Source organism: Haliotis asinina, chromosome 1, assembly GCF_037392515.1.
Source record: "Haliotis asinina isolate JCU_RB_2024 chromosome 1, JCU_Hal_asi_v2, whole genome shotgun sequence".
Lineage (NCBI taxonomy): Eukaryota > Metazoa > Mollusca > Gastropoda > Lepetellida > Haliotidae > Haliotis > Haliotis asinina.
The window spans coordinates 21,587,955-21,613,922 of record NC_090280.1 but is presented as its reverse complement, the minus strand read 5'-3'; the positions used below and the strand labels follow the sequence as shown (position 1 = coordinate 21,613,922).

The 25,968-nt window shown below is 41.9% G+C and overlaps 1 protein-coding gene across 1 annotated transcript in view; it reads right to left on the bottom strand.

Annotated features, from left to right (window-relative positions):
* Positions 1-10,681, bottom strand: part of LOC137288676 (dynein axonemal heavy chain 8-like) — a 107,962-nt gene extending 97,281 nt beyond the window's left edge. Inside the window, exons 1-8 of the mRNA XM_067820804.1 lie at positions 10,526-10,681; positions 8,599-8,733; positions 7,637-7,727; positions 6,876-7,027; positions 5,175-5,367; positions 1,749-1,912; positions 1,010-1,300; positions 503-610 (exon numbers count right to left, since the gene is read on the bottom strand). Of these exons, the coding sequence (XP_067676905.1) occupies positions 503-610; positions 1,010-1,300; positions 1,749-1,912; positions 5,175-5,367; positions 6,876-7,027; positions 7,637-7,727; positions 8,599-8,733; positions 10,526-10,681 (1,290 nt within the window). The remainder of the gene's footprint in view (positions 1-502; positions 611-1,009; positions 1,301-1,748; positions 1,913-5,174; positions 5,368-6,875; positions 7,028-7,636; positions 7,728-8,598; positions 8,734-10,525) is intronic.
* Between the last annotated feature and the right edge of the window lie 15,287 nt (positions 10,682-25,968).

Sequence of the window (25,968 nt, the reverse complement as noted above, 5' to 3'; positions counted from 1 at the left end):
AGCATTGTGTCAACGTTAAAATTCACTGAGTATTTGAGATGATCTGTTTGTCAAGTACACAGGTTTTCTGCATCAGGGCATCACTGGACAGAGTAATTGTGGTGCTGGAAAGTATCCCATCTTTAATTTCAGTCAAACCTGATTAGCAACTAATGGAATGAGAGATTCTACAGATCGTCATAACAAAGAGCGATTGAAAATATGATCAATGTTAATGCACAGGTATGCTATCTGGATAACAAATAGCAATATAGTCAAATGTTTTCATGATACTAGAAATATGTTCAAGGTCACCCCTGTCAAACAAGGTCTACAAGCAACCACATAATACCTTTGCCTCATACAACAAAAACCAGGGTTGCTGCAAAGTGTGGTTTTCTTCCCAAACAAAAAACAATACAAACTGGTCACAGATACAACCACATTTCACAAAACATATTTAACAGGAAAAAAGAGATTGCAGTTATCTTTTGGCATTGAGATTGAAAGTTAGTTCTACTACCTTTATAAAGAGTGATGTCATCCTCTCTGATGTGTTGTAGTATCGTGAAATGTTGTGTATCATTCGAATGGCATTGATCAAGCCAGGCAGACAGTCTATCATGGACACCTGGAAATAATTGGACAAAATATATACTACATAAAGACAATGACATGTTTAGAAGTTCACACACAAATTAAACTATTGTTCCATGAACATTTCACTGCTGTGTTCTGCCTAGTCCAAATAAACAGGTGACATTGTCCATCTGGCTGTGATGATAAGTTACAGGGAACCTAATCTCAATCTATGTAAATGACTGTCTTGATGAGAGAGGGATAATGAGTGAGAGTTTTATGCAGTAATCAGCAATATTTCAGATATACGGTGGCAGTTGGTAAATAATCCAATCTGGACCAGACTTTCCAGGACCCCATTCTACATCACAGAATTAAAACTTTTAGAAGTTGTGCTAACATTGCTCTGGTAATCATGAGCTTCAACCGTCAGAACTGTGCCATTACTTACAGGGTCACATCTGTACAGAGGCTCACAGTATTTTTCCAAAGTGTAAAGGTATTTCACATTATCCTTTGCTTCATTGGCACTGTCTGTGATTCGCTTATCCAACTCTTTCCACTTCTTGAGGACCTTTGACCTGGCAATGTGTATGATGTTGATGACCATACGGCACTTGTGACTCTTGATCTGCTCCAGGAGGGCATTGAAACGAGCCATCAGCTGCCGCCAGTGTTCCAGCTCAGCTAGAGGGCCAGTGTCATCTGCCTCCTTTCTCATCTGATCACTCTCAGCTAGAATCTGTACATCAACATAGAATAGTTAGAGAGAAGAGTGAGTGAATTTAGGTTTAGGCCCCACTCAGCAAATAATCCAGCTATATTGCAGCGGTCTATAAACAGTAGTTATAGTAGGTGATTGTATTTTTCAAGTCTGAATGTAGTTTTTGATTGATGTCTGCACATGTGTTTCTAAAATATAAAACAAATGTTAGTGTGAGTGGGTGAGGATGGATTATGCTGCTTTACCAATATTTCAGCAATATCAAGGCTGGACACACAAGAAACTGGCTTCACACACTGTACCCTGGTGAAAACCAGGTCTTCAGCATGACAAGTAAATGTGTTCAACAACTGGGTAACCCAACAAATATGTGGGGGCACTTCCAAGAAGACACATTTCAGTCAGGTCTTGAATATCATTAGCTTGCTCTTTTTAATTTAGCTTTACAAAATTAGCAATCATGTACCTGTTCAATCTGCTTGCACCAGGCCAGAGCCAGATCTTCTAGAACTGACACAATATCAGGGTTAGCTGCAGCCTGCACACAGTCATTAACAGTTTTGATTTCTTGTATGTCCACTTTGTCACAATCAACCAGTTGTACAACTTCTTCAACATGCATCTGAGCACCTGGAAGTTGAAAGTAAAACAATATGCACTTCAATTTCAACTGTCCTTTTTACACTAACACTATTTTGTTCTATGGCATGATAAATATGTTTTCACACTTACTATGCTTTGCAGTTAGAAAAAAATACCAAATAATAACAGGTATTCTCTTGAACCTTGGTAAGCAAAGCAAGAAGATATGTTTAGTCATCAGTGTCTCCTGCCTTCCTTGCTAATCTGTAAATAATAAAAAGGAAATAAGTTTGGTCTCATACTCGTGAAGATCTGAGGTAGAACTGATCTTCAGTAACCCATGCTTGTCATAAGATGCAACTAACGGGACTGTGTGGTCAGACTGGCTGACTTGGATGTCATCGCATCTCAGTTGCGTAGACCACAGGCAAACTGTCCCACAAATGGGTTGTGCAGCATAGAGAAAATGTCTTCTTACATGCAAGCGAAGTGAGCAAAGGCTGGCAACATACTTTCCTCTCTTCGGTTTCAAAAAATATTTTTCATTTCAAAATTTATTCACTGGGTTGTGCTCTCACATTTCCAACCCCAAGTTGAACAATTACGTGAAATATTTTTTATTCAACATTATAAGCGCAACTCGTGGTATATCAGACTGGTCTTCGCCTCCATTCATCCTTTCAACGGAGTGAAGGAACAGAAGGGTATTATTCTCTATGGAATACTTACAATTACCTCCCTTGCTTCATTCGCCTATTGTGCCACAAGTGTTTTTACGCAGGATAAATGTTACAAAAATTCTACCAATAGTGACAACAGATAAGACAAACAAACTCCAACATGTTCATGGTAAAATTAGGCAATGTGGTATTTCTTTCTAATTTCTGCTTATTCTTGTTCCGTCACTCCATTCAGTGGGAAGCTGGCAGGGGTAATGGAGGCGAAGAACGATCTGAATACCACAGGTGGCGCTGTTTCACGTTTCATGTCAGTAATTACTAAACATATGCATGGGGTAAGACAGCACAGCCAAGTGAGGAAATGGAAGTGTACCTTTGATGGTGGCGATATTTTTATTTTGCCTTTGTGCTTTGTAGTTAGCCAATTACCAACTTCAAACTTATTATGAGGTGTGATGATAACCAATCAACAAAAGGAATTAAAGAAGCAGATCAGCAAGCTGACACAACTCAGTGTCATTTTGATGGTATGCTATATTGTTATTAAAAGACGATACTCCAGTAATTTCTCATCAGTGACAAAATGGCTTAACCAATGATAGTTGTATTTGTTGATTTCTGTGGAGAAGATTGAATCACATGCGCTTCCATACAAGGGCGTTACTCCACGAAAAAGTGAGTAACACGAAAACATGGTACGTCACTTCTAGCGCTCGTGCTCCTGGTCAAGGGAGCTAACTCTTGACTCTCACCGGTCCAAGTAGGACTCCCCGTAATTCGGACTGAAGAGTCAGTCCGAATTAGACAGCTTCCACTGTACAGTGTTTCCACTTACGTTTCAAACCACCGTTACAACAATTTTCAACAGTACTGTACTATAACCTGAACTTAATAAAATAAAAAAAAAACAAACCCCCATCCACCCAACCCCCCAAAAAAACAGCCTCATGATGACTATCGCTGTCTCGGGGTCTTTCAAAGCCAACTTTTGTAAACTGAAGCTCCCACTAATAAATCCATTCAGTTTCCCTGCCGCTTCACATATTTTGAAAAACATTTGACATGTACTTTGAAAGCCAGTCGTAATCTCTCATATATTTCAGTCAGACAGAGAGGACATGAGTTGTTGCGAATTGCTTTCTTGGTTAATCAGAATTATGGAACATCGGCATGTCAAGGTTACTTTGGTGACTTCTATATATAGATCAGAGAGATTTCCATTATCATTTTTTTCCATGGTGAAGAGATCAAAAAGTCAGATGATTTTCCTCAGGGTTAAAAAAAAACACTTTGAGGTAGCAAATTTACTATTCAAACTCCTATCTTGCTATATGAAAAATACACAGTAGCAACAACTGCCATTTTTACCGAAACTGTGTATGTTCATCAATTAGCTTTCATTTTCAAAGGAAAGATATCCACTTGTGCACTTTTACTCGTAAACTTACCAGTACTGGTATTTTAATTTCCAAGAAAATGCTCATTGTAGCTGTTCTTGGTCACTCACACATGGCAATACTTGCATTATTGTAACAGAGAACCAGTCAGCTCAGTGCACATGTGCAGAACCATAACATTACTGTTTCATATGTTAGACAACAGACATTCATCATTTCTTGAAGTATAAGGGCAACAAAACGTTATCTGCTAAGACAAGTAAAGGTACTACTTTTGCATAACTTGACAAATACCAGCATGCAGAGGTACTTAACATGCTATGAACTGATTGTAAGATGTAGTTTACACAACAGGAAAAATGCTGCTACCAGGTAAAAGATTTTGTACTTGCCTCTTGATAAAAAGTTAATATCAAACACTAACACTGGATTCAAACAAACAATGTCCTTCTAATCTCTCACTTCAAGCATAGGTTACCACAGATCTATTCCAATTGGCAAAGGGTTCAAGACTATTGGACTTCTACTAGACTTGAACCCAAACTAGGAAAGTACCTCAGAGGTACAGATAAATACAGCATAAATTATGCAAATACTTATGTGAAAACTCAATGTCCATTAAGTCTCTTGTGTACAAGTATGCTTGAAGTTTTGTAAATTCTCAATAAATTTGAATCTTACATGCGTACATACTAAAAAAGATCAAATAACTGAGGCAGTGTGCAAAATAACCACTGGCCCGCAAGTCCATGGTTAGTAAAAATCCAGTCAGGCCAATACTTCATAGCCACTGGCCCGACTGGCTTGTGAATTTGCATGTGTCATTTTGGAGATATATCACTCTCTCCGACTTGTTAGGTTATAATACACTCTTACATCATACAAGATTATGGCAAGATAAACATGTTTATCATGTTGGCTCCTAATGATGAAACCTGTGTCTGCATTCAAATTCTGAGGCTAGTGAATTTTTTTGTGGGCTAGTAACTATCAGGCATAGCTTTCTCTACTTGCTAGCAAAATTTGGAAATTATTTCACACACTGAACTAAGGTATACTGAGGGGTTCTATTTGAGCACATGAACTTTGCAACTTACAGTTTTTCTTATCGTTTCTCACATTACAAATCAAGTATAAATAACAAACATAAAATTTATTTTGTCACTCAAAGGAAACTTAGAATTGAGATCAACACAAGTCAACACATAACTTCTCTATAGCTCTGCAACCTACTTCTTAGATATGACACAAAGTTGTCACAATTATCCAGGAACTGTTTTTTGATCTTCCTGCCCTGATTGGATTCTGTCAAGTCACCCCAGTTGTCGAGAGTCTTCAAGGCAGGCTGATAGATGTTGTTTAGTACCATTTCAAATGCACCCAGCAGTCCTTGTTTACTTGGATCCAACACACCAAATGTGATTTCCTGAAGAGAATGTTATGAATACTGTGAGTACCAATATGCATGCTATACAATATGGATTGTTTGAAAAAAACCCAAACCAGTAATAGATAATGTGAGCAACAATCTGAACAATCTGGGTGCTATGACACAATCAAGAAAATCACAGGCCTGATGATCCAATCTAGTGTGTCACCTCTAACATGCCAATGTGGGCTGCTAGAGAACAACTCTAAACCCTTATGTTCAAGGGGTCTTCTGTTCGTACTTCTATCTTCAGTGCTTTAAATGTTCAGCCATAATATATGTGTGAATGTGTCTGTGAATGGAGGATATTCCTTTCATTGCATCCATAATCAGAAGTGTTCAATTACAAAATGCCCAGCTCCTAACTCTGTGGTACACTCTCTTTTCTCTAACACATAATACAAGTACAGAGGGAAACCACCAAGAAGAGAATGTCATGCATTTTTTAGCATACACATGTATTTATTAATATATAACAGTATCATTCATATGACAGGGACAGTATCATTCATATCTGTTGAGAGAAAACAACTTCCTGGTGCTTCTAGATAAAGTATATTTAAAGAGCAGAAATAACTATAATGCTTTATCATCAAGTTTATTAAATGAAGCCACTAATACATGTACTGTTATTAGGGGTGACCTAGGTAGTGACTTCTTTAAACAGACATAAGTTGATGATAACCTATATTTGAGCCTATATGAATTTATTCAAACAATAACTGTAGCCTGGAAATGTTTTTATTCATGAAAAGTAAATGTAAATAACAAAATATGTAAAGCTATAAAGTTTTTCCATTAACGTTTCAAACCACCGTTACAGTGTACCAACAGCAATGATTTTTTTTATATGTTACAATTTTCAACAGTACTGTACTATAACTTGAACTTAATAAAAAGAAAAAAAAAAGAAAAAACAAAAACAGTCCCATGATGACTATCGCTGTCTCGGGGTCTTTCGAAGCCGATTTTTGTAAATTGAACCTCCCACTAATAAATCCATTCAGTTTCCCTGCCGCTTCACATATTTTGCAAAACATTTACATGTACTGTTATTAGGGGTGAGTACTGAGGAGGAAACAACTATTATGATTGTGACAGGCATTTGCGACCAACTACTGGATGATAGTTTTTCGTTTCTGCCATGGATTAATTGCTATCGGAGACACAAGTGCAGTCCATCGCTAGTTACAGCACTAACTGTTACTCAAAGAAATAATACCCATTATATATTAGCATATAGAAACATATATCAGTTATAAACACATTTCTCTACACTTACAACAGACGTGTTTTCTTTTTCATAAACACCTTGACAATGATGCATCTGTTTACATAATAACAATCCACCTGGTGAACTAATTCAAGTCACCTCCTCCACTAGGCTGAAACATTTGAATCACCACTAGGTGAAAATGTAGTTATATTAATTTGTATGCTATGCATGTTCAGAAAAGCTATTTCATACATAATAGCATTTTTGTTTGTTGTTCTTAAACACTCACCTCATGAATGTTTTTCAAGGTAAGTTCAACATCAATTCTGGCCTTCAGAAAGTACACACAAACTCCAGACAAACTTTCACCCTTTCCACTTGTGACAATAAGTCTGTTTGTGCGCCCCCCTTTAGGAACACCAGGGTACACACGCCCACAATCTGCAAAACAGAACATCCGACTGTAAAACTGGAACATTCCAAAGGTGGAAGAGGGATGAAGGGCCTTTTTTGGTCCACTGAAAATGACAAATCATAAGATTAATCCAAAGTTGTTGTAATGGGATGCAGTAAGGGCGCTTGTTATTCCAGTCATCTTAAAATACAACAAAAGAAAATTTTGTTGGTGCAGTCTCTATCTTGTAACTATCTAATACTGAGAACCTAGCTTGCTTAATAGATATATTTATTTCCGCTCATCAAACATCATTCTATGAAGATAATATTGTGCAGTTTAGAAAAAAAGCAACCCTGTTTTCGGTGATGTATACAGAAGGTAGCTGAGATTATACACAATAAATAACAAAATTTAGAGAAAATATAAATGTGTTTGAATAAAATACTTTGTGGCGAGTTAAAAATGCTACTTTGACCATGAAGTGGAGCCAAATTTGAGGCACATGACATCAGTCCTTACACAATAACATCAGACAATCCAGAGATAGATAATATTAGCAATATCCATGCCATTAGGGTTCAATGGTATCAGGTTTCCAAATCACTGAGTTCGACCACCAGATCCTTCATTGTTTTATCAGTTTGCTATTCTACCTTCCAATAGGGGCACATCCATTTCCTGGTAATAGAACTTGATACTCTTGGAGCCATTTTTCATAAGGAATCTATCAAAAAGCGTCATGTGCTGAAATAATCAAACAGGATGAAGATAAGTCATGGAAAATGAATACAAGAATTTTACCTCTTTGAACATTATTTCTGTGTTTGTAATCATTGGAGAAAAAAGTTCAAAGTGAATATTAGTATTAGATATGCACATCTCCTTGTTTGTTCCCCTGGTGAAAGCATAATTACCCATTTGAAACTTTGCAGGTCATGCATTAATAGTATTTTAACTGATCAATGTCATTAGAGTACTAGGGCCCCGTTTCACTAAGCTCTTGTAAGCCTAAGGTTTCGTAACTTTTCTTGTAGCATTCGTACCTCGTATGTTACAGTCTTGGATGAAAAATTATGATCCAGGGTGCCTATCAGACCAATGAAGGTGTTATATAGAATGAACTTTGTTAGTTACTGCTCATTTATTTTAACTTCATCTTTAGGATAGGGCCCTCAAAAAGAATAATTAACAGCCAAAGGGCAGTAAAAAATATGAGACATCATTGATTGTTATATTTAAGACCATGGGGTAACTGGACACATGACCTCAACAAGTGCAGCTTATTTCTAGTGTTCCTCTCCTGCAATATTGCTGAAAGTCATGGGTTAAAAAATACACAAGTCAGTACAAATATACAGAGTATTCAAACCAATCAGACTAAAATCAAATCATGTACACCATTTTCATGGTCTCTGTGAAGATGTAAAGTTCATTAATAATAGGTCATATCTGGTGAAACACAGGTAAAACTTTATACTCTTAGAGTAAATGAAGTATCTGTGGGTCAGTGTCAGCCACTGTCATTAGGAAAACATTCAGATGAGGATAATATCCCACGAGTCATATTGAATTAAGGTCATACAATTATTATATTCATGATATTGCAATATCCTACCCTCTCTGAGTCCACCACAAACTCCTCCACCACCGATGTGTCCAGATTCAGGTAATTGGCAATGACCATCATCACATGCTTGTGAGTTTTATCCACACGCTGCCGTCGTGCCTCTCTGTTTTCTTTGGCTCTGGCCTAGTATTTGAATAGAAAAGTCATGACTATGAACCACAATGGAATAAATTCTAGAAATAAAATGCCAAAGAGCCATTCTTCAAAACAGGAAAGGATTTAAGAGGTTCACCATGAGTGATTATCAAATAATCGGTCAGTTCATCGATCTTGCATGTGTCAGCAGTTATTGATGAGCTTATTTGACAAATTGATATGAATAAAAAAAAATGAACCATCAAATTAAGCTTTAGAAAGTATGTTTATATTGGTATGCTTGTGTAATAAAGTGATAACAATTTCACAACTGTGTCTCAATAGAAAGTATCCCTGTTCCACTTGATCACTGTATCAATAAATACCTGTTTAATTGGCATAGTGTCATGATTATTATTATTATTAGTGCACATATCCATGCAGCTACTGCTTGCTCAAGGCGTTGATAATTGTTTCCCTCAATCATTAGACGTCAATCTCAACGTCACATCCTATTATCAATCTCAACTCCCTGGGAAGAACACAACTCTTGCTGCCACAAGGTGCATCAAGTTTATTGTGGCTCTCTCATCCTAACGAGGTATCCAATCCACAGCTGGGTGGATTGGGACACATAGTCACAGTGCTTTGCCCAAGTTTACTGCATGTTGCCGTACCACAACTAGGTGTTTAAATGTATTGTGGCCACCATCTGCTCATATACCAATGGATTCATTGGTTCTTTTAAGTGCACAGGGTTGTGTACTGTTCACTAGGGGTTATTACAACACGCAAAGATTCTGCACAAAAACGTGACTCCAAGGCTTTTACACCTGGTCACAGGTGGGCTCGATCCAGACTCCTCAATGTTGCTGGATCACTAGCCTGGCACTTTAGCCAGCTCGCCCAACGGTCTCCTTACAAGGCATATCAGTTTTGTTGTGGGATTTATGATTACAATAGTTTACTGATTCATGACTGAGCACCGATCAGTCTGCATAATGTGACTGTTAACAGGCTAGCTATTCTCTAAACAGTCGTAGCACTTGGAACTTCTTTGGCACATTCTTAACACATTGGCTATGAGCAAAGTTAAGAATTCTTTGGGCTATTAACATTTCAAATATGACAGCCCATAACTACCAAATAATATTATGTGTTTACAGAAACATAGAAATCCCTAAAAAATCTTGAAATTATCATCATGGCTGAAAAAGTAATCCCATACCCAAACTGACTGTCTTGGATTGTAAGGGGATAAAGAACAGAGACTTTTGTATGTAAAATTCACTGCTCCAAAACAATAACTAACGAACATTTTTGCATAAAAAAGAAAAAAAAACATTGCTCTGATTCATTGGAATGGACAATGCTAAATACTGTTTGTCATCCCATTCACATTCAAGATGGAGACCCACACTTATCCCCTCTGGATTATCACTAGTTTATCACAGAGGCAAAGGGGCCATGAATACCTCTCCTTTCAACAAAGACTTGTACATAATAATACTTTAATACTAGAGTGAGTGAGCTTAGTTTTACACAGCACAGTCATAACATTCCAGCTATATGGCAGTGGTCTGTAAATAATTGAGTCTGCACCAGATAATCCAGTGATCAACAGCATGAGTATCGATCTGCGTGACTGGGAACCTATGACATACATGTGTCAACCAAGTCAGCAAACCTGACCACCCGATTATGTTAGCAGTCTCTTATGACAAGCATAGTTGCCTTGTATGGCAAGCATGGGCTGCTGAAGGCCTGTTCTACCCCGGGTTTAATACTAGAGCTATCACAAGTACTGATACACCTTTCATGCTTAATTTAGGACAGTCACCTGTTTCTCTTTCATTGTTTCTGCTGGCATGACCTGTCCAACGGTACTCCGTCTTCGCTGTCGGATAAACATAGCTGTACTATGACTTCGTTCCTGAAGGACATCTTGGAAGGAAGACTGTAAGTCCCCCCTGTTGGGTTCTTTCAGGAATGACATCTTGTCACTCTAACACTAATCTGGTATATTATCTGAAAAAGTATTCATAAAGAATCACATATACTACATCCACCATGTATTAGAATAAACTAAAAAACATGAATTCATGCAAAGTGTGTCCTTTGATCACTTTATTGGAGAGACATATTCTACCAGGACATGGACCACACAGTCTCCCTCAGTAGAGAAGCAGCTTAAGATGTATTGTCAAAAAACAGACACAACCAAAATCAGTCACACCAAATCTACTTTGGGCTCAAAATAGGTTTTTCTGAAATTTCCTGCAGGGATTTATATAAGATTCCCACTAAGTGCCTTTTGCTAGCAAGTTGCAACAAAAAGGTGACATTGTTCGCAACTTGATTGTTTCAGTGTTATCAATAATTTGTAGAATTAGAACTGGTAATTTTTCATTCAGTTTTGTTTTTGTTTTACTATCAGTAATTGCTTTCACAGCGTGGAATGTTTGTCTCTGAGTAAGTCTCAATAAGTCCTTGAAATGTCTCATGGACCACATTTGTCAGGTCAGATGTACTTGAGCAATATCATACCTCAGATAGGATAATGTTTTTCATTAACTCTGCTAAGCTTCATGGGGAATCTGCCAGGCTTTTGGGTTGGGAAGAACGTTTGTTTTCTCCGGGTGTCATTTTATTTTTTACTGTCATGCATCATGAAATAATCAATAGAGAAATAGTCTTTAGTCTGGGTTGTGTCCGCTGCTTCTTACAAAATTGCCACTTTTGAACATGGCCGCATGAGTTTTGGATCTGAATTCAGAAGACTTTTTGTAAGATAAATTTGCTTATCAAAACTGGTTGATGAGATATGCTATAGCTGTTAATGTAATTAGCAAAATAAATGCAAATGTTTCCTTAGTGCATAAAAACATATAACATGAGGATATGACTTCTGTGGACCCTTATTCCTCATGACAGCCCTAATATATTGACTGAAGCTGTGAACAATAGAATGTGACTTAATGTGTTGCATTCTAACGTTTGATTCTTATTTATTTCAAGAAACAAAACGAAATCTTTTAAATCATGCTTCCAAATCTCACGTAACAATCTCAAGTAATACAACAAAACTCATATAACAATGAATTACCCATAATGACCAATGTGTGACATTTTCACACGAATCCCTGCTAAGATAAAGTCGCTGACTCTCACGTCTAACAGCGTTCACATAGAACGCGCGTTGATATCACTACGCGCACTAAGCGCTGTGTAGACATGACAAATAGGAATACTAATGCAAATGACTAAACTTACAATGAACGAAAACTAATACATGATAGTAACTTTAACACACGATGGGAAGCCTTATGTAAATTTACATTTACATTGTCAGTGGAACTACTTTCCTTGTGGTTGTGTCCAGCGCAGCGTTGATCTGTAATCTGATGCTTTCAATGTTTGTTAACATAAAACACAACTAACCCCTATATCTTCCGCACGGTACAAGATTGCCAACCAGAGTGTTTCTTCAACACGAAAACCAAGAAAACTGCATTTTCAAATACGTATTGAAAGATCTTATGATTGTATTTCTCAGACAAATTTAACGTCTGCCGCATTCGTAAGTGCGCCACCTTTTGCGAAACATTAAACGCCATTTGAGTTATCTCCCTTGCATGCTGACAAACTCCTGACTTTGTAGCATGTAGGAAAAACGTACTATTTGTGTTCGGAACCCATATTTTCATCGCGGAATATCACAGAATACATAGATGTTATTCTATCAGCCACTATATTGAAGCTGAATTAAGCTGATAATATTCATAAACTTGGAGAAATAATTAAGACATATTTAAGGAAACTAATGTTGGTCCAATGCGCATGTGACATATTGGACAATCAATGAAGTTCTATCTAAACAATTTTTCTCAGTTTACGTAAGGCGTCGATCAATATTACACGATTACAACTTGAACCAGACGGCAGACGTCTTGCTCCAAGAAAGATATACGACCAGTTGTACCCAAGCTGTTACATGTCTGATTCAGTTATTGACAACAGGCGTCAGCAAAATGGCCCAAACAGCCAGCAATTCTACCACCATACAAGCCATTTGAAGCTTTCAAATTAATCTGTCTTGTGGTTAACATTGTGATACAGTCGATAAATACCATGGTAACATAAAATCAAAATTCTGTGTGGAAGGCATAAGTGAAAGGTTCTTACAATTTCTAAAACCCCTCTCAAAGAATATTTACAAAACCACGAACAAATACTAAAAACAGTGAGAGAATGATTGACAGTTCGGTGGAAATATTATAATACAAATAACGTATATCGGAATAAACCACTGCAATCGTTTATATGTGCACATATACTGATGTATATTTATATTTATAACTTCTGTGCACCTAAAATTGTAGGTTGAAGAGCAAGTGTGTGATGCCCATGTCTGCTGTCCCCGTCGTCATATGTATGTATTTTTATTAAAGACGTAAACATTCACTCACTCACTTTGAGAAAAGACTGTCATTATCTCCTCGGTAGCTGGTCAAGATGACCAAGGTTCAGTGGCTGAGCAGGCAGGCCATAACCCCCACCTCGAACAAAGTCCCAAGCAACCACGGTGGGATTACGCTTCGGAAATCGTGAAGGCCTGGGCCCTGTTTCCAAAAAGTTGTCATAAGCCTAAGATCTCTAACTTTCATCGTAGCATTCATACCTCCATACTGTAACAAACAAGGTATAAATACTACCAGAAGATTTACGAGATCTTGGGTTTATGAGAGCTTTGTAAAACGGGACCCAGGCGAAGAAGCTGAGACCATGTTGTTGTGCCTGAGGATGGGCGACCTGTGAGTCATTTGGTGAACGAGTGAGAAAATGAAGGACATTTTCCAGTTTGGAGTGCAGGCCCGATTTCTTACCTTCCTTAAATATAGAATAACAGATATTTTGTCATACTTACATTTGCCAAACTACGTTCAGTGTCTTTCTGAGAACGGCGTTGAACGGTGAAAGATCTTGTGGAAATATAAAGATGTTTATATATTTATCACTTATACGCCTGTGGAAATCTCTCTCTCTCTCTCTCTCTCTCACACACACACACACACACACACATACACACGCACGCACGTACGCACGCACGCACACACGCACGCACACACACACACACACACGCACACACAGTTATATAACATGTAACTCTTGGCACACCGACCAGTGAGGAGAAATCAAAATTAATCACAGAGTTTGGACCAGACAATCTAGTGATCAACATCATGACATCAATCTAAGCAACTGGGACACCATATGACATGTACCATCCACGTCAGCGTCGATCTCGTTCGTCGTCTTTGACAACAAGCATGTGACACAAGCGTGGCTTTCTGAGGCTAGTCCTAACTCAGATCTGAGCAGGTCCTCTCGGTCCCCACATGGTACCCATTTAATTAACATCACGTTTTACCCTTCATGCTGACGATATGAGCACCCTCCATAGCTGGTCACAACGGGTGACCCTAGCAGTACTGACACGCCCACGACTTCTTGATGTTAGATTCTCTAAACCATGAACATATTTTTACCGTTCGGAAACTGCCACAGGCAGCACAACTCTGGAACTAAGATACAGCATTCTTTTGGGCGTAAATGTGAGATGACAACCCGTAGTATAAATAGAAAGGCCAACTTGAAGTAACAGACAATACTTATTACGTGCATTCTCAACTCCTTAGTTAAAGTCTTATTAGAAAATCTGAGAAGCTTGTCTGAAGATTCGCTCACACTTAAGAAACACTCAGAAGCACAGACACTGAGTGGACAACTTCCAAACCTTGAGGTTTGATCAGTCCTTCCTCAGAGAGATATTCTTAATATCCATTTATAAGCGCAGATGTTACAGCCACTGGACAAGGGCCCTTTTGTGCCTACTTGAAACCTGACAGTTATCAAAGGTGTTCCCCATACTTCAATAGTTGTGCAGTCATATGTACGCCCGTCAGTAATCAGCCAGGAAAAGACAATCCAGTGCCTGAAGGTATGGGTCACGTCAAGCACAATAAAATCAAGAATGACGTTTGTGATTTCATTTCCTTTTTATTATCTACACCTTTAGTAGTATATACAATGGGGGTTCTGGACCACTTTCAAGAAAAGTCTCTACAAAGCCTTATTTACTAAATAAGGCTTTGGTTGGGACCTTAGCTCTTGCTACTATTACCCCTACTACAAAAAAGTTGGCGTGCCTATGTCATGTTTACCGTGTGTTGGTAGGAGGTAACACTGTGCCGTACGGTACGATCAATAATTCTTCTCTTACAAACCCCCTACCCGGCCCATCCCTCAAGTAGTACAAGTTAGGTTCGTCGGCTTTCATATCCACTTTATCTATGTTGTAAGTTTTGACTGACCATATAGGATCGGTGGCCCGCTTACGGCTATCACCCTCGTGTTCCCCCGGCTGGTATAGATACATTACCCCTACTACTTAACGTGTGTTGGAGGTAACACTGTGCCTATGTCATGTTTATATCGATGAAACAGTTTAACGTGAACTGCCTACGATCACTTTGGTGTTCGTAATAAAGGCTTGCTGGGCTTTTTGTATCCCCTGTTCTATGTACTTTTTTTTCTCGTCCTCGCTGATAGCAGACTTACGAGACTTGGACCGAATATCTTGTTTCATTCCATTATATTTTGTGAGTTCAGAGAGGATTGAACGAAACTCCTCTTCTGAGATCTTACTGTCAGAGAGTGCCGTGGAAATACGCTCACTCACTGTGTTGAGCTTTGCTTCGGCCAGAACCCTGATCTCGTCGTGTTTCAATGCCTTACGATGCAGTCTGCGTGATACTAACTTAAGCGCCAACCCTGCCAACCCTGCCACCCCAGCTGTTATTTCAATACCTAGCACTATAGGTGCGGCCACGATGGTAGCTAACAACCCAACGCCTGCCGCCCCTAGTCCCATGCTGGTTGCCATAAGGGTAGTGTCAGCCCCGTCCACGATATTGAAAGCTCTATTGTACTTCTTACATAGTGCTTTCCGCGTGTCACGGTCTTGTTCTAGTTGGCGTTTTATATCACATAACTGCCTCAAGCGGAACCCATCTACGGTTTCCAGCGTCTTCGCTACTTCCTCTACGACTGGGTACAGACCCATCCTATAATATATATTTTGAAAGATATTTTAATTGGGTTTCAGTTAATAGTCTTTCAATGTATTTGAAGCTTACAAGGTGTAGATTATCATTCATGGTAATAGGTGAGAGGCTAATAGGATTTTTTGTTATAATAGAAACCCCACGGAGGCTTATTAAGTGGTTTATAGAACCCGGGGGGTCTATTTCCATGAGGGTTTTAGGGGGGGGATTCCGTTGTATAACAATACGACAATATTTGAGTAAGTGTTCAGTTTGCCAGCGTATTGTCAACCCGGGTAAAATTTGGTGTCCTCTTGAGGTGTTTACCTTGTCGTCTGAATACGCAAAGAAGACTTCTATGATGAGTGTGGAGGGGGAGGATATTCCATTAAAATACCAATAGGGCCAAACACCATTGTGGGTAAATGTTAATTTATTGTCTACTGTAGATATTAAACGATTTTTTGCGATATAAAAACCTGTATTGGCTGCTAATTTATTTAGCTCCGGAATGAAATCCCCGACCCAGATACCGTTATTCCTAATCTTAGAGATCCACGCATCTGCGTCCATTGTGATATAAGGTGAGGCGAGTGTTAAGTTGATCACCCATTTGGGCTCTTTAAAATCTGATAACGACACCCGTCTGTACACGTTGTCTTTGAAGTGCAGGATATATAAGGCGTCTTCCTCACCAGGCTGATCGAATCCCTCCGTATCTCCTAGGTCGTTAAGCGTAGTGTTGGGACGATGACTGGTCATTATTATACTATTACGATATAATTTCCAACTGGTTTTTTGATAATAGTTCAGGGGTGAATTTCATACCCATGAAGTGTATGTTGGCAGGCAGGAAGATATTGGTTAGTGATATCTTGTTTTCCATGATCACGTTGACCCCCTGCAGACTGGTGTTGGAGTCGGAACCCACCCGCACGTAAACGTTGCAAACTTGATACTGGTGTCGTTTCACCCACCCGAGTTTGATCCCCTTCACGATCTCGACATCATTCCCCGATGGTTCCCCTAGGTAGACTTTGATGATCAGTGTTGAGTTTGCCGGTAGATCCTCTAGTATAGTGACCACGCCTTCGAATTCAGACACCAACTGCAATTTCACGTTTTGTATGGCCGGTTTACTCGTTAGCATGTGGGCTGCCATAGTGTTGAGTGGGCTGACGACTACGCTACGTCTCTGAGTTGGGACATAAGCCACGAGCAGGGTTCCATTGTTCACGACTTTGTTTAGGTGGTTGTCTTTGTTATCCGTGAACACGTAAGGGGAGCCGAGCCTAATATTGAGAAACCAGTCGTTATCGGGTAACAACACCCACTTGTCATCTTCGGTGAAGACGAGCATATATGGCTTGTTTCGGGCGACGGTAGTGCTCTCAACATCGTCTAAGTCGAACAGTTTACCCCCGAACGATGGGTATATTATCCAATTATTATTACCGGTGTTGACAAGGGCGTACTTAGTGTTGACTGTTGCTCTTGTGGTATCTACTATATCACTTAGGGTTCCACCGGAGGGGATTTCAACGCGTTTGTAAATGTTGTTTTTCAGTTGCAAGGCATACGATTTACCATCTACTCCGGGAGCGTCGAAACCGCGCGTGTCTCCGAGGTCGGAGATCCCGATATTGACGCATTTTTTCACTCCGGGCCCTTGTGCGCTGGTCATTTTACATGAAGCGTTAAGCTGAGGTATCCTATATTTACAGGATTATGATTTATATCTAACACCGATATTATCATCTCAGATATGTTGCCCTGGGTTAATCTCTTATACTGCCGTGGTGAAAACGACTCGGTTCTACCGTCGTTGTATTTCTCAGTTTTCACCGGCACTGCTCTCAGTATAGTGGAAGGGTGGCCTCCTTGAATGTTGTACGTTGTGCTCACCTGACCGAGATGAATGTACAGCTCTCGGTACGGTACTAGGTCGGGTAACTTCGTGCCTGTGACGGTTGTTGTTGGTTTTATCTCGTCAGGAGACATACCGAGTATCCTCGCTAATGGTCGGCCGAGCCTCAATGAGGTTCTTCCGTTGTTGATTAACACCACTGTACCGTTTGAGTCGTTCATCTTGAGTTCGGCTCCCAGGTGTTTGAAGACCTCGTCGTTTAGAGAGCACACGCTGTAGTAGCCGTCAGTTATCTGACTGCGAGTTCCACTGACGAACAGCTTATTGTTGCTGGCGTTGATGTTAGTCCATTGCGGTAGGTAGGTGATATCGCAGAGTGCGACTTCGAGTTGACCTGACGTGTTATCGATCGCGTGCGTCAGCTGAACGGCCTCACCGCTCGTTATTCCTGGAAGTGTTATGTACATATTATAATATATAAATTATATATTATAATATGGATCTAGCACACTTGAAAATCGTGGTGGCAGGTAGTACGGGGTTTAAAACAACCTTTATTAATATCTTTGAAAACTATATCGTGTCCGTTAATAACGCGCAGGCGGTGGTAAACTGGAATCAAAACCCAATGCAGTTTTGGCAGAACCAACTCAACTTTGCTGTGTGGTGTGCGACGACAGGGTCGGGTGTGACACCAGACTACGGTATAGACGAACTGAGTAAGGCGGTTATTTTGTTTCATATTTATTATCAAACGAGACGAATATTGAAGGAAATAAGTGCTCCTCTTCCCCAAGATAAAGCGTGGAGTATGACGAATAACCCCTATGATAAACGCGCTTATGAACGTGTTTGTGGGGAGTTTGAGATTCCAACGAATAAAGACTTTCGCCTTCCTGGTGTGAACCATGGTCTCGGTATAGTTCTCGTGTACTTCTACAGGTCCGGAACATATCAGGCCGGTTCTAAAGATGGTTCATACAACCCAAACCGTCATACATTTACAGGCCCCACAACGAATGAAAAGATCCATGTCAGCTGTATAAAGCAAACCAATCCTGATGCAGCCACAGCCTGGACTAAAATGATCTCAAAAACATCGAAAGAATTCACTCGTGCTGGTACAATACGCTTGAACGACTCGATTCGAACGTACGTGTGGGCGCTGTTGGGTGCGCAGTCGATGACGCGTTCCAACATCCTCGGTAAGGGAACTGCTTACGACGCTCAGAAACAGTTCGTTTCCAACGTTGAGGATGCTATCAATTCTCCAGTTGATCTCCCGCGGGCCATCGACCGTTACCAAAACGTGTTAGAATACGCCAGATTGAAAGTCAACTACGTGTTCGGCGTGGGGCTGTACATGGCTCCGAGTGATATGCAACTGAGAGTAAAAAAAGTGGTGGGTTATAACAACAAAATAGTCATAGCCACGGCGGATCAAAAGTTGGGTATCAACCCCGATATTAACACCCCCTATATCCCACACATCCCACCACGTGAAACGGGTATAGTGGCGCCACCCCCGGAGTCTAAAGTTCATGTGGAGGTACCCCCCACACACCCCCATATTCAGGCCTCCAATCACATCGATAATAAAACGGCCCTGGTGGTTGGTGGGGTAGCTTTGGGACTTATTTGGTTAAAAATTTCTTAGCCGCTACGTACACCAGACCCGCCACGGCGACGATGGCTGCCCACATGTTTTGACTGAGCCACATGGCAGTTTTAGCCAGAGCGCCCAACAACCACGAGACGATGCTACCCAGGATGCCGGGAAGGGCTTCGGCGGCTTTACCAGCTAGTTTAGCTAGGTGTTCCCCGAGTTTTTTTATCCAGTCTTTAACCCCACCACCTGTGGGAGTTCCCCCGCCACCGGCAGGCCCCACAGTACCCCCTGTCAGTGACACCACCAGGGTTGATATGATGAAACCCAATGCAGTCAGAATGCTGGCGATGGTGATCCCTTGCTCCCGGAACAATATCCGAATCCTGTTGGCTAAAGTTGTATCCTCGTTCAGTATTCTATCGATTGTTTCCCGAATGCGACTGATCTGGGATCGAAGCTGTTCACGATTCGAGGAAGCGGCTTCCAATCGTGTACGTCTCTCGTCTTCTAAATCACGTAGTCGTTCATTGATACGACGCTTCATATCATCATTTTCAGTTTCGTTGAGTTTGGTTTTTTCCCTAGCGATGTGCTCGTCGATTTCGTTCAGTTTCCCCATGTTGTTCACGAGTTCTCCACGCACGCGTTTCACGGCTTCATCTAAGCCGTGCAATTCCCTTACCGGAAAGTCAAACCCCGGTAACGGTTTGTCCCAGTAGGTGCTCAACAATTTTTCTATGCTGTCCGAGGCTTCTGTAGCACGCTGTGGTGTCATTTCATCTCTAGTGGTGAGGTGGGATCTGGTAGCTTGCAGATCTTCTTTAACGGCCTTAGGTATTGCACCACCGTAATTACGCATGTTTAGATTTTCACGGATAAATTCGACACCACCATGGCGGCTGGCTAGAGTTGACAAGGCCAGTGGTTTTTTAGTGCGCTTGTCAAAGAGGTAAACCTCTGGTTTAGACTTAAGGCGTAGAACACCCTTTTTATCAATAAAAAAATTCTTATGGTATCGACCCTGTGGTTCAACGTAGTTTTTATCTCTTCTTAAACTTTCGTAATAATCATCTACCGTTGTTTCCAAAAGTTCTTGGTTCAATGGTGAACTAGTAAATGAGGTCTCCTGGTCATCATCGAATGCCTGGGCACTATCGCCCGGCATCTCCGTCATATCTATATCTTCATCCATTAGTATTAAAAATATATTTCATTTATATAACAATGTACGGCAGAAAATTAGATCCTTTCAGAAGATTGAGAGAGCCATTAGGCGCCAGAGCCGTGCGCCAGTCGGTGACCATCACCAACAATCCCAGCAAGATAGACCAGAATCAAACTCTGCTGGTTAGATTTCCAAACCTTGGTGAGAATGACCTCATTGTACCAGGCACTGTTCGACTGGCGTTCAATATCACGTTGACCTCCGACAACGACAAACGCGAGCTAGTGCGGAACGTGGGTCGAGCTATCATCAAGAAAACGACTGTCAAGATCAGCGGTAACGAGGTGCTGAGCATCGACGACAGCGACGTGTTTCACTGCTACGGGGATCTCTGGAAAAGCGAGGGAGAACGAGTCAATGATGTGTACCAGGGTATCAGCAAATCAACCCGGTCGCGCATAGGGTATGCCTTCACGCAAGACCAGCTAGACAAGCTATCGGACGGTGAAAAGGCCATCGCTCGAGCATACGGGATTCGATTCTGCGTGCCGCTCGACTTCGAGTTGCTCACGGGACACGCGCCGTTTTACCAGGCCGCGCTGGGTGATAGGCTCGAATACGAGCTCACGTTTAACGACTATAGCAAAGTAGTGCGTACGCCGAACGGTGATGAGGCCAGTTATACCATAGACAACATCTCTCTGGAGTTCGACATGGTCACTAGCCCGGAGCTGGCCAGGCAGGTTCGAAGTCAGTACTCTGGGAAGATGGCTATCCTGTACGATCGCGTACTGAGGCATAGATCAGTCGTGCGAGATAAGAGCGACACTGTGTGGAATATCAACCTGAACGTGCCGGCGCGATCGATGAAAGGTATCCTGGTCGTCCCCGTGGAGGATTACGAGCCATTCCGGAGGGACAGCGAGAAGTTTTTCAACCCCGAGATTGAAAAGGTGGAAGTGACCATCGAGGGCGTGCCCAACCAGCTGTTCAGTCATGGTATGAGACCACACCAGCAGTGGGATGAGATAAAAAAGCTACCAGTGGGGACCCAACATTATATAACAAAGGACCTGGACCTAGGCTCCGTGCAGATCGGTGAATACCTGACCACCAAGTACGCCCTATGGTTGGACATGCGATCCACGGATGATGATAAACTGCACGGTAGCGGGCGCCGTATAGATAACGGCAGCGAAGGGATAACCATCCAGATTACTAAGAAGGCTCAACCCGCTGGTAAGTTGAAATTATATCTGTACGTTATTATGGACGCGCAACTTAATATAGACAATGGGAGATTCGTGCAAGCCATCTACTAGTGGGGGAGACCCCCACACCCCCCGGGGGTACCCACAACTACCCACTGACCCACACTGCGCCATAGTTTGCGGGCAGACTGGCTGTGGGAAGACCGTTTTCGTGTTGGATATGTTGGAGGGTTACTACAAGGATGTGTTCGATAACATCGTTATCATGTGCCCTACTCTGAGCATGAATAAAACGTACGCGCGACCTTGGGTGATGACGGACCCGGACGTACACAAAATCGACCCTGGAACACGCCTGCAGGACTGGTTGAAAGCTCTTCACGAGAAATTTAAAGGGGAACCGACGCTGTTTATACTGGACGACTGCAGCACTAATCGCGAGATAACAAAAAAGAGAGACATGCTATCGTACCTGGCCTTCTCCGGCCGGCATGCAAATCACAGCGTCTGGGTGCTAACGCAGAAGTTCAACTCGGTGTTGAAAGACCTCAGGGAGCAGACGCGATGGGTGGCCTTATTTCACTGCAAGGACAGGGATTCGTTCGAGGAGTGTTTGAGAGAGAACGATGTGATGAGCAAATTAGAACGGGAACGGGTGAAGAAACAGCTCGCTGAAACTAAACACGCTAAGCTCGTGCTCAAGACCGACCAACCAGTAGCATATAGAGTGTGCTAAAGCTAAGCAAAGCTAAGCAAAGCTAAGCAAAGCTAAGCAAAGCTAAGCAAAGCTAAGCTAAAGCTAAGCAAATGCTAAGTATAGCTATGATATTTGAAGTGTTTGTTGTGTGCAACTTAACCTTCATTTCTCTGTGTTTTTTCTGCATCGGGTATTATATAGTTAAAACTAAATCTTACTTGTTATATTATAAGATGGAGTGTGAGGAATTGCTCGAACAATTGTCTGGGGGCGTGGGGGTCTCCCCCACTGATGATAAGCGAGAGAAACTGGTGGCGTTGGCTGTTGGCGGCAAAGCCAAACATTACTTTGGAGACTACACTCCGGATAAAATTCACAAAATGTCAGCCGAAGAAATAGATAAGCTGTACGCTAGATACGAGTCCCGGCTAGGAGCAGAAATGACAAAGACAATAGGATCGGCTATGACCCAGATATACACCGGTATTGTATCATACTTCCTTCCCATTCCACCAGAGCGCCGACTTTACCTGTGGGAGGACCTCGAGAAAGACCCTTTTATCGAACACGCCGTGAGCTCTATCAGCTGCGGGCTGTACCACAAATATGGCATGTTGTTGGCTCCAGTGACGGCGGCGATTATCACGGCAAAGCATTGTCAATTTGAGAGAAAAAATAATTATAATAGTATAGATGGATGCCAGGGAGGAGGAAACCCCAGTGGTGGTACCCCCCACAGTAAGGGAAGTGACCCCTTCACAGGAACCAGTGAGGGAAGTGACCCCAACAGTAACCAGACAGAAGAATCCTAAGAGAGTAGCTGCCGGTAAAAAACGGTGGTGTAACCAACATAAAGTGACAAACCCAACCCGACTGTTGTTGGCTGTAGGCGTAACTGCTGCCTTGGCTATCTCGTGGTTATATCGTGGGGGTGTGGGGGGTACCCCCATTGAGGGAAACCCTCACCGTGAGGTGGTACCTGAGGTGGTAACCCCCACTGTCGACCCGCATATCATGTTATAATTTAAAATATTTTTATATATACATAATGTCTGAGGGGAAAACGTTCGTCAACGACGCATACCACGCCACAGTGGTCGCCAGTCTAGCAGTAGGGTACGCTCGGTTGACTAAAATGGTACTTAAACAACCAACTATCAAGCTAGATTTCAACCTGCAGGATATGGGTATGCTCATAATGAACCTTGGTATGGCGATGGCCACAAAAGACATCCTAGTAAAACAAGGAATAATACCTGATAATGTAATGAAATAAATATAGGGATGGCCACGATAGCTATGATGGTCGGTGGGGCGTTAGTGAATGCCCTGGCATTTTCCGGGAGTAATTTCCTCTTCTCGAAACTACGAGATGATCACGCGGCTGAAATACAGGAAGAAAGGAAGCGGCACGATCTCGCTACTGAGAACTTACAAAAAGCACAGGCCGAGTACGCTAAAAAACGCCTCCAGAGGATCGATTTTATTAACGAACAACTCCAGCGTGAAAACCATGCCGTTCAAACATTCAACGATGTCGATGAAGCAATGAAAGAATACTACCTACTAACTGGTAAACGATTGGAACCGCTCAATAAACCCACACTCGCTCAGTACTACACACCATCCAAGGGACAAATGAATCGTGAACTGGGCTTCATAGTGTTGGGTATAGCAGCTACTGCGTTGGTTGCGAAGCAATTAAATTAAAATACCTATATAAGTAAACATGAGACCCGCTCCATACCGATGCGAATACATACTTATGGGGAAGACCGAGGCCTGTGGTAGGAAATGCAGGAATCAGGGGTTCTGTTGTTTCCATATGGGAAGTCCTAACTACACGTGTTCTGTGTGTGGTATCGGGGTTAAAGGACACTACTGTCTATGTAAAGCTCACGGAGCGAACGTAGTCAGACATCAACTCATCTACGAGAATAAAAAGGACTACATAAAAGAACGTAGGCGACTGCTCAAGATAGACACCAAATAAATGTTTACTCAGCCACATATTTTTATCAAGGGTTACCTCCCTTTACTGTGACCCAATTAGACATTGGTTATGTTAGGTGAGGAAGACAAGCTCAGGAGATTGATAGCCAGTCCGGCATTCAACCGTAGTAAGATATTCACAGACAACCTGGTTGCCCTACACATGAAGAAAAGCCACATAAAATTCAACCGGCCTGTTTACGTGGGGATGAGCATCCTCGATTTATCCAAACACCTGATGTACGACTTTTACTACAACGAGCTCAAGAAACAGTACGGCGACAGGTGTGAAGTGCTGTACACTGACATGGATTCCCTGCTGATGGAGATTCGAACCGAGGACGTGTACGAGGACATGAAAAAACACCTCGATTTATACGACACCAGCGACTACCCTAAGACCCATGCCATACACAGTACGGTAAATAAAAAGGTCCTAGGTAAGATGAAGGACGAGTGTGCTGGCACGCCCATAGCCGAGTACATAGGTTTGAGACCTAAGATGTACTCCATACTGAAAGTCGACAATAGTGAGATCCGGAAGGCTAAGGGGGTTAAGAAGTATGTGGTGAAACAACACATCAAACACGCCAGATTCAAGGAAGCCCTGTTCAAGACCCGTACCTTTAGGCATAAAATGAACACACTTAGAAGTGATGGACATAAGATATACGGACTGACTATAAACAAGACGTCCCTGTCGCCTATGGACACTAAACGTTGGATAGCTATTGATGGGATAAACACATACGCGTATGGACATGAAAAAATTTGAGGCTATTTACTACAGCCCGCGTGGGTACTGGAAAGGAGCTAGCGCAGTAGATAAGCTAGCTAAAATAGCGCGAGTACCCCCGGAGGAAGCCAAAGCGTGGCTTGAAAAACAAGCCCTGTGGCAGATCTATTTGCCGGCACCACGCTACGTGCCTAGAAGGAGGTTCGGTATTAACATACCTAATAGCGTTCACCAGGCAGACCTACTGTTCCTACCCCACGACAAGAGGTACAAGTATGCCTTAACCGTAGTGGACGTAGCCAGTCGTTACAAGGAAGCCGAACCCTTGACCACGAAAGATTCGGCCCAGGTAGCCAGAGGATTCGAACGCATATACAAACGCAGCCCGCTGACGTGGCCAACAGAGCTGCAAGTTGACCCCGGACGGGAGTTCATGGGTGCCGTGTCACAACTGCTAGCCAAACACGATACAAAGGTCAGGCGTGGCACGGCCGAAGCCCATCGCAGCCAAGCCATAGTTGAGAGATTTAATAGGACTTTTGGCTGAGCGCTTGTTCGGCCATCAGTATGCTAGGGAGATGGCTACCCCTGGAAAACGATCGACTGAATGGGTCACGAGGTTACCCAAGGTGGTGTCGGCAATCAACCATGAAGTCACCCGTCTCACCGGTAAGAAACCGGCAGACGCTATCAAACTAAAATCAATAGTTGCAGAGTCGGCCGCTCCATTGCGTGGGAAGGAGAAACAGATACCAGATAGGGCCCTAGTGAGGTATCTATACCAGCCGGGGGAACACGAGGGTGATAGCCGTAAGCGGGCCACCGATCCTATATGGTCAGTCAAAACTTACAACATAGATAAAGTGGATATGAAAGCCGACGAACCTAACTTGTACTACT